We start from the raw sequence: 14,465 nt of genomic DNA on the forward strand, positions 1-14,465 counted from the left end.
TCTATGCGATTCAAATATAATTGTCTGGTAAAAAATACTTATGGTTGAAACAAAAAAAAAAAGGTTATAATGTTCATTTGGATTTTATTATCCCTTTCATTGAGCCCCTGTTCTTTAATGACAATTCCAAAAAATTTCATATTCTAAAAATAATTATTTTGGAATAGGTTTCCAAATTAGTTATCTTATTCATAATAGCTATTCCAAAATATGAAAAATCATATTCAATAATAGGATACTCTTTTCAGAATGGCCATTACGAAACAAGACAATAGAATGTTGCACAACCCTCAACTTCCACATAACCGGAATAGGTGAAAAATAAAAAGCACATTTAGGTTATGCATCTCATTCATTCACCAACTCCTTACAATTCTTTTCTCTCTGTTTATCATCTTCCTTGCCCAATCCTGTTGGAGTCCCATTGTTGGTGGTGGTGGTGGAGGTGGCATGCTTGGCATGGTGGTGGAAGAGTGGCGCGTGCGCACGATGCAGAGGTGGGGTAGAGGCACGGAGGGGGTCTAAGTGAAGATGTTGAAGGATGTTAGTGATAGAAGGAAGTTAGGGTTACAGAAGGGTATTTATGTCCTCTAAGGGGTGCAGGAAGCAATTGCCGGTTCATTTTAGCGGGTTCCTTTGGCCCAATCCAATCCTCATAATCAACCTCTCTCTCTGACTGTTCACTCTGTGTTTGGAGGTGGAAACTTAGGGTATGATTTCTGATTCCCCTTCCTTCTCGCTCGTTCTCTGCTTTAATCCATCAACTATCCTTCTAACTCATATTTCTTCACTGATTCAAGATACGATCAAGTTTCCTTATCATTTGCTCCTAATTACGTTTACCCTATACACACTTTTCCAGTTATTCACCAAAACCAACAAATAACAAATTTCAGGTTGTTGGAGAAATTGTTCTGTTGGGGGGATATGATGTCGATGGAGAAGGAAGCTTCAAGCTCCACACCTACGCGCAAATTGTCGTGCACTGCATGCTTCGACGCTGTCTATTTCTGCTACTGTAATACCCATTGCCCTAAAACCTGAAAAACCTTTGTCTTTTTTCAATTGGGTCATCCAAATATTGATGAAGTTTGTGCCTTTTAATGTTTGCAGCGCCGGTTCATCAAATGCAGCAGTATTACAGGCTTGGTAAATTTGACAATTGTTCCGGCAAATGGAAAGCGATGGTTGATTGCTTAATGCTCAAGACCAAACCCACATCTCAAGTCCAGGTTGGTCCCCACTTTTTCCTCATTAATGGGTTTTCAACAATTGTGTATGTATGCTGAGAACCTTTTTAGATGTTGGGTTGGTATTTTTTTTTGTTATGCTTCATTATGTTGGTGTTGCACTTGTGATTTTAGGACATGTTATCTTCATGATCTTTTTGGCTATGTTATGGGCTTTTGAAGAGGGTGGTGGGGTTTTGAGATTCTCACCTCCCAAGTCTAGTTTCATGGAAGTGAAAAAAAGGAAGAAAAGCTCCTTTTAAAATGAGCATGTAAGGTCACACTACCTACCCTTAAATTTTAGGGAGTTAAGATATAAATGTAATGCATTTCAATTTTAATTTGAAACAAACACACTTTAGATGCCATATCATTCTAGAGTAGTCGTATCAAAGACGAAACCACTACACCATTGATCCGTGCTCCCTAACTTAACCAAACTGTCTCCTTAGTCTCCATCTTTGTAGTATCACTTTAGTCCTTAATGACAATATAAAACAAGTTAGAAAAGACTAAAGTGAATGACTTTTGTAAAGCTTGAGACTGAACAAGAGTTTTATAAAGTTAGAAACTAAGGTGATCAACGCTTACAATCTCATTACCAATGTGGGGTTTTACTGAAAATGTTAGTTGCTCATCTATTTCATTTTTAAAGTTACATTGTTTTTTAACCGAACTTTCCAAACTGTTTTGGCACATACAAAAAGGGAGAGGCTCCTTATGTTATGATGGAAAAGTGATATAGAACAATGCTGTGCAAATATTTGTGCTAAGCCTAAGCATAATCTTGAATATGCTTGCAAGTACTTCTGCTGCTGGATTCTACCTCAATAGAACAACTGATGTGTTGTATTGTAGTGAGAGTAAGACTTAAGAGGAGTCTGATTTATGATTTGTGTACTGGTATATGTGTATTTCAAATTTGGTTCTATGTTATTTCACATTTATGACTAGGGAATTAAGGAACCTGCCCTACCAACTCTGTCTTACAATTTTCATTTCATATGCCATAAAAAAAAATGATTTTCTTCAGTTACTTTTGCTTTTCTACTTGATGCCCATTTTGCAGTTGTATGAATTGTGAATAACACAGCACCATGAAATGAGCAAGAACTTTTGGTTATAAATGTTTTTTTTTAAAATTCATTATGTTACCATGAGCAGTTGCAAAGCTGCATGGCTTAACTGTTCTGGCATGAAAGTTTATCCGGTTTTTCCTTTGGGTAACACATTATAATTCCTGCATGCAGGAAGTTCTGGATACTGAAGAGAAATCAAAGTTTAAGTCACATATCTGGACTTTTCGGACACCAGAAGAAGCTTCTTACTACTGGCAAGAACTTTATGGTCATTTGGATGAGCCTGAAGAGTGAAAATCAAATTGTGCAAATAAATATTATGTATTGCCTTCTGATTTTGCTAATGATTAGGATTTTGAGGAAGGGGCTATTAGAAACCAAAGAAAGTTCATATCAAATTGAAGATCCTAGTTAGCTTGAGTTTTCTTATTTTCTTTTTTGTGTAGTCATCACTTTGAATATTGCGTTCGAATGACTTAGCACATTGGGTTTGTAATAATCTTTTAAAATTTTAATGACTGTTTTAATGGTTCTTTCTTCTGATGGAAATCTTTTCACTTGATTCCTGGCTCCTCTATGATCATCTATACTTCAATGGTGAAATTTTGGGATCAAATGGCCCTGAAAGATTAGTGAGGCTTAATAACAAAGGCGAGCTGCTCTAGTTTCACACTTGTAATATTACGTTTTTCATAAAATAAATAAAGAGTTTTATTTAAAATTAATAGAGTTTTAATGAGAAAAATGATTTTTGTTAATTAAAAAAAGGGTTTCATAGTATTAGAAAATAAATAAATTAAAATGATGTTTGAATTAGTTATTTATTTAATGAATGAGTAAAATAGTTTTTTTATAAACTAATAAAAAAAGAAAAATAAAATAAATAATAGGCTCATAATGAAATTGAGGCTCTAATCCATTCCCCTTCTCTCTAACGCTTAACCCAAGTAGGAATCATGAGAATCATTAGAGACGCTGCTATAGTTGTTGGACTACAATTGAAATTACAATGAACATGTGTAGGGATCCTTAGATTATCAAATTGAGATTTATTTTGGGATGTTTATTGTATTGTAATTCTGTCTTTATGATTATAATCATGAGATTGTTATGTTTGACGGACCAATTGATGTCCTAATACAAATTGGTTGATAAAATTGAGGGCTCACAGTGTTTTCATGTTTTTGAACCTATGATTTTGATTCCTTTGATTTTGATATAGTTACATGAAAATGTTTGAGGAGTTTTATTTCTCATGTTGTGAGAAACATTTATGTATAGTTCATTTGTGTTTTGGACAAGATTTACTAGATTAGTATAAGAATTAGATTGTTGGAAACGTTTTTTGTCATGTTTTAGTCTCATAAGCTTATTACATGTTGATGATTATAACACATATATATGTATATGAATTGTTAAAATAAATTAGGAATTAATAGTTTAAATAATAAAATTAAATTGAAGGAAATTAATATATTAAGATTCAACGATAAATACTTTCAATGCTTTTTTAGTTTAATTATTTATTAACTCTTTTTAATTGAAAATAATATAGTTCGATTTAATATATACATGTTTTGTGTCATGTAAATATTAATATTATGTGATGTTTATATGATTCACGAGGTGTAGTAACATGTTGTGTTGGGATTATAATATTGTGATTGAGATTAAGTTTATGTGATAAATTGAGTATATGTTGAATTGTAATATACATGCGTATTGAGATTTTGTACGCATTGAGTTGTGAGCTATGAACTGTACAATTACACAATTGTAAGACCCTTTGATGACGATGAGTTAATGCGCGACGAGTATTATGATGAGATTCACTGTGTGAATATGATGAGTTGAATCACTTTGAGACACGTCGAGTTAAAATGATTTTGAAAACAATTAAGTAGTTGTGTGTATTGCATAGTTCAAACCCTAGTAGCACATATATTATTTTAAATGTCTGTTTTAATGAGACGATTAATCATATGAACATAACATATTAATATTATTATTGTGTGATATGTATATGATGCATGAGGTGTGATAAGGTGATGTCTTGGAATTATGAGAGTGTGATGAATTGTGTATAAGTGACAAGGTGAGTATGTGTTAAATTGTGAGATCACATGTGTATTGAGATGTTGTGTGTATTGAATTGTGAGCTACGAATCATACAATCACATGACTGTAAGACCTTTCAAGGGTAACGAGTTAATGCACAACGAGTATTGTGATGGGATCCACTGTGGAAATCTAACGAGTTAAATCACTTTGAGTCACAACGAGTTAAAAATATCTTAAGAACAATTGAGGAGTCATGTGTTTTGTATAGTTCATAGATAGAATTTGTGTGTTAAATTTTTTTTTAGGTTGGACCTGAATCAAAAGGGAAAAGCCCTGACGGACTCTTCGGAGTCCAGGCCTTGGGGGTAAATATATTTGATTTGAGTGCTCTTTTAAGTTTGTGTCAATCCCACATAGTTGGAGCATTCTCGTAAAACAATGTGACCCTGAGTGGTCTTCCTATGATTTTTTCTAGTGAGAGTGATTTGACTTACCAATATGTGGTCTGTCTTGTCATATACTCTTGATTCTCGACGAGATTTTTCACTGATATGATATCACATTGCATATAGGATTAAGTCTTAGTGTATCTGTTGCATAACGCATATATAATGATCATTGTGACTTGTTATGTGATGATGTGTAATGAATTGTGTAAGTGTGAGATGTGATATTGTATTTGTGATGTGTTGTCTAGAATATGTGATTAATTGAGAAGGCGTAAAATGTGATTTGTGATTAAATTCTATGACAAGTGATGTTCCATGTTAAGTGTTGAAATAATGTGAACTGAACCAAAGTTTAGCCTTGTTATAACTATATTGTTGTTATAATTATATTATTGTTATATTTATATCATACTTTTATGCTTTTGTTTATCTCTATTCATTGATGAATGTGATGACTCACTCCCTGCGTGTTGTTTGTGTTTGGATCTTGTGATGATCTAAAAACTTATGTTCGTGAAAGTAAATAACTAGATTGATTGTTTTAAAGAACCTCATGCTAGAGTACGTCAGGACATAATGTTGTGATAGAATGTGATATTAGGGTATGAATTTCTGATTTAATTGCATGATGTTCCGAACATTTTATTTTATTTTGTTGTTTAACTTGTGTTCTTTTGTAAATTTAAACGACCTTATTTTGAGTCAAAAATATTTCTAAATTTTATTTGATAACAGTGAAGCAAATGTGAATCTTCTAATCATGTAGATTTACTTATGATTTTATTAAATAAAATTGATTTAATTAAATTTTATATTTTATATATTTTTCCTATGCATATTAAGTATTAAGTAGAGGATATCACAACACACATGAATACTATATGGATACATTTGATGTAAAACAACATTCTGTCGTGTACAGAGAAAGTTTGCTGTCACTCCCCGGGGACTTTGAGAAACCATGTGAAGATGAGCAACAGGTGATAATAAAGCAAGAAGAATTAATTTAAGTAGTGTTCTCCAAACCTTTTCACTATTGTATTACTATTCAGCATGCATAATGGAAAATGTGATACATGATTTGACAAGTGCGGTCATCATTAGACACAGCTCAGTAGATTTATCCATATATGATGCGTGTGAATCTTTAATTTTATTCGAGGCTATGATGAATTGTATACATGATAAAAGTCACATCAGTGTTTTATTTTACAAGTTTACTGGTTTTGCTCACGAATGAATGAAGATTGAAGCATAATGTGAGGCATTTACCGTGGAATGTGCAAATATGATTTAACCTAAAAAAAAGAATGACATGAACTACAACATTGATAGCTAGCATGACAGGGACCCAAGCTCTTTCTCGTGTATAGACCAATGGTCCATAAAATATATCAATATAAACTACAAAGTTTCTGATTATTTGTAATCAGGTAGATCAATTCTAATGAAATCTGTTGGATGTTTTTTAATAATTTAATCTGTTATCAAGTATCTGTGTTACTAATAGAGGCAGGTTCATCATATTCAACAATCGCATACCAAGTATGAAATCATTTGTCCCATTTCGTGCCCATGCTTTCTAGCTTGTCCTCTTATTTGTACTGACCCTCTATTATGATGTCAGCTGATGTAAAAAACAACTAATTACCAAGGAAGATGTCGGTTGCTTGTGACATTTTGTAAGAGGTAGCTTGAACTCTACTTTCGATAGTTGCCTTAAGGGGTGTACTGGATTATTATTAAAAATAAATTTACACTATTTAATAATTATATTTCTATAACTTTACTCAAATAGTTATACAATTTTTTTTTTATTTTTTTGGATAAGAAAAATGAATAATTTTGCTGAAAATGTAGCTATATTAAATATTTGAATGAAAAATTTTATATCTTATCCGTCTCTATATGGACTGTTTCCTGTTAGACAAAAATACTAGAATTGATTGAACCATGTAGTCAGATTAAACCAATTAAATTTGTAAAAAAATATTTTTAATTAAATGCTTTTTTATAAGTAAGTATAATTAAATTATGTGATAATTTTTAAATATATAAGACAAAAAAAATGATATGATACATTTTAAATACAAATATAAACCTACCTATAAATTTGGTTTGGATTGCATTGAATTGATTTTCAAAATCAAATCCAAAATAAGATCCCATCCAATAGATTCTTTTTTTATTTGATTGTCAGTTTATTCAGTATTTCATACTTTGGATCAATTTTTTTTATTGAATTTATTGAACTATATCTGTTTATAAATAACCTTAAATATGCATTTACATTTTAGATAAAGAGACTTTATCTATTGTTTTGACCCCAGTCCAAAAATGTGAGGATCGATCCTGCTTTTCATTAGGTTGATCTTTGGGGTTGAAATATAAATTTATATTAAAGATTTTTATTCAGTTAATTCAAATCAGTAACTAAACATGTAATATTTATCTAGTTTTTTTTTAAATAACTATCTAATCCACAGTTTTGTTATTTAGTTTTTTATTGTTATATTTTTTTAATTTCTGAATGATGCATGAAATATTTTACCATCAAGTTATTGGTTGAAGTGAAATCTAACTTACTCCCCTTAATTAAAGTCTTCAGTTTCCTGATATCCTAAAAAAGAATGTGTCCAACTTGAAAAATTGTGAAGAGTCTAAAATTTATTTTGTCCTTAATTAGGACAGCATAGCATCACCTTCATATATAGCTAAAAGATGCAACAAATCCAAAATTTTGAAAAATATTTCATCATCATATCCCTCTACCAATTTAGATTAAAGAACAAAAAGCTTCTGGACAGTGATGTTTTGCTTTGCCTAATGGCGTTTATTGATTGAGTTCGACGTTAATGATCACTTCATGAACAATAGTTGTTTTGTTTATGCTATAGTCTTTGTTTTTCACTCAGCACTAGCGAAAATAAATTTTATCATCATTTCTCATCATTATTAATTACTTACTGTCTCTCTCTGTTCTATGTTTGTTGGATTTTTTTTATAAATAAATAATTATCGGAAACGAAATAATCCTTTAATTTTTTTAAGTCTCCTTTTATTTTACTTGTACAAAAAAGATTAGGATAAGAACGAAAAATAAAAGTATTTTCTTTTTTCTTTTTTGTTCTATATTCATATTTATGGAGATAAAATTTCATGTGGAATATAGTGTAGTATTTATAATAATTTACCTGTTAAACTAATCGAGTTAGTTTCCTTTGACTTTTTGTTTGTTGGATGAATATATAAAATAAAATTCCTTGATGATCTTGCTCGGAAAAAGCTTAGTATTGGATTCACCTTGATTGGTAATTTGCCTGAGTGCTTATAAAATGGTTTTTTTGAAATCAATCTTGGTTAAAACTAATTTTGAAGTGATATATCATTTATGTTTTGTTAGTAGTAAAATTCAATATTTTATCCAACAATGCAAAAGTTGTCAAACATATTGCTTCAACTTAAAATCCAATTACTTTGTTCGAATCCTAGTACATAGTTGTCTTAAATACTTGAAGGGAGAGTTTTGCTGTCAATAATGGTAATCTGATTTGGAAATTAAGGATTGCCTCAAGTGGAAGATACATGTGATAAAAAAAAAAAAAACTTAAAATCTAATTATATATTCATATACAGCATGACATTAACTGGAATGACAAGCAAAATTTTACAAGACAGGCGTACTGGATGAATAAATGAAATTCCTTGTCGATCTTGCTTGGGAAAAGCTTAGTATTGGATTCACTGTGACTGGTAATGTTCAATTGAAAGGCTGAGAAAGAAAGAGGTGTGATATGAATGATCTGGATGTAATAAGAACCGGAAATTAGCGCTGGACACCATCCATAGGAGAAATTAATTTTAAATAGGAGACTACAGAAATTTAATTCATTCTATCCCAATTATTTAATCCTAGATTGATACCGGTGCTTTGTGGAATTTGTGTAATGTGTTCATTATCTGTTCTATAATTGTACCTGAAACATGTTAATGTTATATGATGGAATGGTAGATATGTGGAAAATTCTTTTCTAATTCTGTTTATTTTTATGCAGCCAAGGAGGTTTTTAGCTCATGTTAATGTATAACTACTGTTGCAATTAGATATGGAGCTCTGATAAGACGTGTGTGGATCTTTAATTCAGGCTATGATGAATTGTGACAACTGTGTTTTTCGTGGAAGCTTTTCTTTGTTGAATGGAGCTTAATTCCAGGATGAAATTTAGAAGGCTAATATCCCAAAACCTAGATGTGGGATAATGATTCTGTTTTGGTGCTGCTCAGATTTTGACATATTCAAAATGATGTTTTAAGGTTCTGATATGTGGTTCTGAGGATCTAATAAGTATGTTTTATTTTACAAACTTTACTGGTTTTGCTCATAAGAGGGAGTTTTATAAAATCTTTGGTGTGCTTTCTCTTGAGATGATGGTCTTCAGCTTGTGTCAGTGCTATATGTGCTTTCTTAATTTACTCTTTTTTTTTTACTCTGAAATTTGTTGAAGAGATAAATTTGTTCATACTTAACCATTGTAAGCTAAAATGATATTCTTTAATTTCAAAATTTAAATTTAAATATCTTTAAAACAATATCATATTAAAGATTATTATCTTTTTTTAAAGAAATTTTTTAAAGATCCAAACATCTTGTTTATTTTATTTTTTTGAAAAAAAATCTCTCTTATCCACCATTTTGTTGATTTTTAAAGATTTTTTATGACTCATGGAATACTTGTTGATATATTCTTATCTAGTTTTATGTTACAAATTTTAATTTGTATTTCTGATATTTTTTGTTGGTATTGAAATTATTTTAACTTATTGAAAAATTCTTCTAAAAAATATTATAGAGATAAAGTTTAGAGAGTGCAGATACAAAAAAAATAGCAGTTAGTAAGACCAAATTTATATAAAAAAGTTGCAAAAAAAGGTAATTTGAGATTTTTTTGGGGAAATAATGTGTGATATACACTTTCTAACAAGATGATAGACAAAATAAGAAGAATGTCTAATTGATAGAAAGAAAAGAATGAAACTATGATTGTTTGAACCAACTCACGTGGTTTCCCAAAGTTGAAATTGAATATGTGATATCAATTGAGTTATATTTATTGGGTTTGTGTATTTTAATTTATATCATAATAGTATATTTTATTTATAAATTTTTTTTTATATTATTTCTTGTTTTTGACTTTAATTTTAATTTGATTTAAAAAATTTAAATCTTGATCCATCATATTAAATTGAAGAAGATATTTTTTGTGTAAATGTTTTTTTGGACCAACAACATTCATACACTGTAAGTATATGAGCTCGTGGTTTAGAAAAGATATTTGATCTTTAAACAAGGACAAAAAGAAATTGAAGATATTTTTTTTAGATATAATAGTTTTATATTATCATCTTATCACTAATTATATTTAAAAATTTAATAAACTTATCAATATGATGATCAACAAAACTTTTTATATAGTTAGTGTATAACTAACTTTCTCAACTAATTTTAATACTACTGTAATCTTGAGTTGTGTTTCAATTTCAAACTTCAAATTTTGATGCATCATAAGATTACACTAAACCTTTTGAGATTTGTTAATATTTTAATATTAATCTTAAGATTTAATTTTTTTAAAATAAACAAATATTTGATATATAGTATTAGTCCATATTTTTTTCAATAACAAAAAAAAGTAAATTTTTTTATAATTGATATATAAGTATATTGAAATTTAAAATTTAGGATTTAGGGTACCAGACCATCTATCATATTATAGAAATATATATCATTTATAACTATATATCTTTTTATTATCCTTAAAAAAAAACTCCTTGTTTATATTTTTGTTTGCACTAACTCTATATATACTCGTTCTATATTGTTGAGTGGTTGGCTGGCAAAGAAGATGAAGAGGAAGAACACTCTCCCTGTGACCCTCCGTGATGATTTGACCATAGAGATTCTTTTGAGGTTGCCAGTAAGATGTTTATTGCGTTTCAAATGTGTGTGTAAGTCATGGTTTTCTCTCATATCTAATCCTGAATTCGCCAAATCCCATTTTGATGTAGCTGCGGCACCCACCCACCAACTTCTTCAGAGATGCCATGACTTTTATAAAGCTAAGTCCATAGAGATAGAGGCACTACTACTTAACAGTGATTCTGCGCAAGTATACTTCAACATTCCACACCCACACAAATATGGATGCCGGTTTAATATTCTTGGTTCTTGCAGAGGATTTATACTCTTAACTAACTATTATCGGAATGATTTATTCATATGGAATCCGTCAACGGGTCTCCATAGACGAATTATTTTGTCAATATCAATGTCACATAATTATCTATGTGGCATTGGGTACGACTCATCAACCGATGACTACATGGTGGTGATTGGACGGTTGGGCAAGGAGTTTCATTATTTTTCTTTGAGAACTAATTCATGGAGTAGCAGCGAGTGTACTGTCCCGTATCTTCTCAAGCATGGATCTGGATTCAGGAATGAAGGGTTGTTTTTGAATGGGGCTCTTCATTGGTTGGTTGAATCCTATGATAATCTCCGCATAATTATTGCGTTTGACGTGATGGAAAGAAGATATTCAGTGGTTCCACTGCCAGATAATTTAGCTGTTGTATTGGAATCTAAAACATATCATTTGAAGGTGGTGTGTGGATGTTTGTGTCTGTATTTCATGGGTTACAGTCTGAAATGTGGGTGATGAAAGAATACAAAGTGCAGTTATCTTGGACCAAATCATATATTCTGTCTACTAAAAACTTTCCTCTCTCCTATCACTTTTTTCCCATATGTTTCACCAAAAATGGTGAAATTTTGGGGTCAAATAGTAGTAATAAATTAGTGAGACTTAATGACAAAGGTGAGCTTCACTCACATGGAGATGAGAAGAGGAGATTTGATTATATACGAGATTCTGTCATGTATAGAGAAACTTTGCTATCACTCCCGGGAGGAGACTATGAGAAACCAAGTGTCGTCCCTCCACTGTTAAGAAGAAAAAGGTTCTGAGCAGCGTTGTTTTGATGTGCTTATTGGTGTGTAATGTGTATTGATTGAGTTTGACCTTAATGATTACTTCATGAACAAAATTATTTAGTTTGTTTCTTTGTTTTTTATTTACTCAGGGCTAGGGAAGATAAATTTTTAGCATCATTTCTTTGTTTGGAAAATGTGTTTTTTTTATCTAAACATTATCTAACATAAAAGAACTAATATTTTGGAGATTTAGGTAAGAAATAATATTAGGCACTCTACATTTGCTGATTCTGTTCATCTGTTGTGTATTGTTCTGGGATCATGCCAGCTACTTTTTGGTTGTAGTTCAGGCCACAGTACATGCCTATGCTTTTGTGGCGTTACTTTTGAGACCCACTCAAGTTTCTTCTCTTATGTATAGACCAATAGTCCATGTAATATTATCAATGTACTACAAGGATTCTGATTACTTATAGTTAGGTGGATGAATTCTACTGAAATCTGTTGGATTTTTTTTAATAATTTCATCAATGTTAATTATCAAGTGTCTGTCTTGCTAATCTAGGTAGGTTTATCATAATTGACAATCTCTTATCGCAAGAATGAAATCATGTATCCAGTGTGGCATCCATTCCTCTTATTTGTATTGATCCCTTTTCTCCTTTATAGATTTCTCTATGATGTCTGATGTAAAAAGCAACTAATTATTGTTTAGACTCTAAACTTGGAACATTAGGAAAGACGATCTGTTGCTTGTGACATTTTTGGTGAGAGTCATCTTGATCTCTCTGGATACCTCATTTATGTGGCAAATCTAATGAAATTTTATTATATGGCACTGACATCTCTGGTTGCTTAATGTTGTAATTAGAATAGCTACACTACTGCATCTGCATCTGTTGTGTGGAATTTTCTTTTGAACAACATGAATCCAAACATGCTTTTTTTTACTGCATGAATCCAATCATGTTATTAATCATTTTGTGTCTATAAGCCTTTTATATATTTCGTATACAGCAGTGAGAAGTGTTTTATGGCATAATATTGACTGGCTGACAAGTAAAACATATTTTACAAGACTGTCAAGGACAGAAGTAAAAAAAAGAAAAAAAGAAAAGAAAGACAGTCAAGGACATGCGTACTTTTAAGGTTTATCCTTATTACACTTATACTTCGTTTTTGAACTCTATAGGAAAAAATAAACTTCTTAATAGAAAATGGAGGAATATCGAAATAATATTACTCTGTATAATTTACTCTATATATTGAAATAGAGTATACATTATGTGAAGGTGGGTCTACATATCGTCACTCTCTTAAATTGTTTGTGAAAAATATTACTCTTTAATTTTTTTATTTATTTAGAATTCAAAACTACTAACTTTGAGGTTTTCTAAATTGAGTCATGTTATTCTCATTTGAATTTTTCATAACATTCTTTCTTTATTTTATTTAAAATTTATTTTTTTCTTCACATCATTCACTTGATAAGAATACAAATTGTTTTTTAGGATAAATAATAATTTTCGTCTTTAAATGTATGGTGTGTTTGTTCATAAATTCATTCTCAAAAGATGAAAATTTAAATTTTAGTTCTCAAAAATGAAAAAAATGTCATTAGTTAATAGAAGAACTTATTGAATAGATTGGGCCAAGATATCATTAAATTTATTAACATTTTAGTTCACTCAAAATTTACTATATTTTGATCCAATTTATATTGACAATCATTTTAATGATATTTTTAACCCTATGTGTCACACATGAGTTTCTTAACTGTTAACTATTAACTATTTATGAAAGAAAATGACTATATTTTTTTATGTAAACATAACACTTAACACTTTATGTAAACTATTCAAACTCTACTACTAGGCCAATCCTAATGGATTGAAATAACGGTCCTATTAAAATTTGTTTTTTTAGAAGAGTCATAAAAAATTATTATCCTACTACTTTTAATTCTTAACTTTTATTTTAAATATCTAATATCTATTTTTTAACAGACTATATCTAATTTAAATATCTAACTTAAATATCTATTTTTTAAAAATATCTAATCTCTATATATCTTTTTTTAAAAAATATCTAGCAAATCCACCATTTTGATATTTAGTTTTTCTGTTAATATTTGTTAAGTTTTAGAGACTTTATAAGATGGATGGAATACTTGATATATTCTTATTTATTTCTATAATACAAATTTGAATTTTTATTTTTGAGTGAAATTATTTTTAGTAATTATTCTTATTTTCATAAAGATGCATGTTAACTTTTTCTTAATTTCGTCATCTATGTATCGCTCATGATAAATATTTATGTTATATTTTTAAATATATAAATCGTATCTTAGATTAAAATTGTACAATTTAAATTCTGAAACAAGTTTATTTTATTATAGACAATTTTTAAAAAATATATTGAAATTCAGTTTTAGAGATAAATAAATAAAAAAAAAGAGTATACTCAAAGGATAGGAGGTTTATTTAAGAGAGTAAGAAAAATGAGAAACTCACTCTCCAAATTATGTATCCCTCTCTATAACTATCTCCAACAAGATTGTTTAGTTATTTTTCTTTGAGCAGAGTGATCTTAGAGTTTTTTCTTATCTCCTATCCCTTTTAAATGTTCAATTTATCATTTTTGATATCTTTAG

At 29.8% G+C, this 14,465-nt stretch overlaps 2 protein-coding genes across 3 annotated transcripts; both read left to right on the plus strand.

Annotated features, from left to right (window-relative positions):
- The first annotated feature begins 355 nt into the window (after positions 1 to 355).
- On the plus strand, positions 356 to 2,849 carry LOC100305779 (uncharacterized). 2 transcript variants are annotated; one of them, XM_006582768.4, is made up of 4 exons: positions 356 to 710; positions 897 to 1,018; positions 1,114 to 1,232; positions 2,480 to 2,849. In XM_006582768.4, the coding sequence occupies exons 2-4, from the start codon at positions 928 to 930 to the stop codon at positions 2,600 to 2,602; spliced, it is 333 nt and encodes a 110-aa protein (XP_006582831.1). In that variant the 5' UTR covers positions 356 to 710; positions 897 to 927; the 3' UTR covers positions 2,603 to 2,849.
- Positions 2,850 to 10,721: 7,872 nt separating this feature from the next.
- On the plus strand, positions 10,722 to 11,534 carry LOC102664265 (F-box protein CPR1). The gene has a single exon (XM_006584331.1). The coding sequence runs from the start codon at positions 10,722 to 10,724 to the stop codon at positions 11,532 to 11,534; it is 813 nt and encodes a 270-aa protein (XP_006584394.1).
- Positions 11,535 to 14,465: the final 2,931 nt, after the last annotated feature.

This window comes from Glycine max, chromosome 7 (genome assembly GCF_000004515.6).
Source record: "Glycine max cultivar Williams 82 chromosome 7, Glycine_max_v4.0, whole genome shotgun sequence".
NCBI lineage: Eukaryota > Viridiplantae > Streptophyta > Magnoliopsida > Fabales > Fabaceae > Glycine > Glycine max.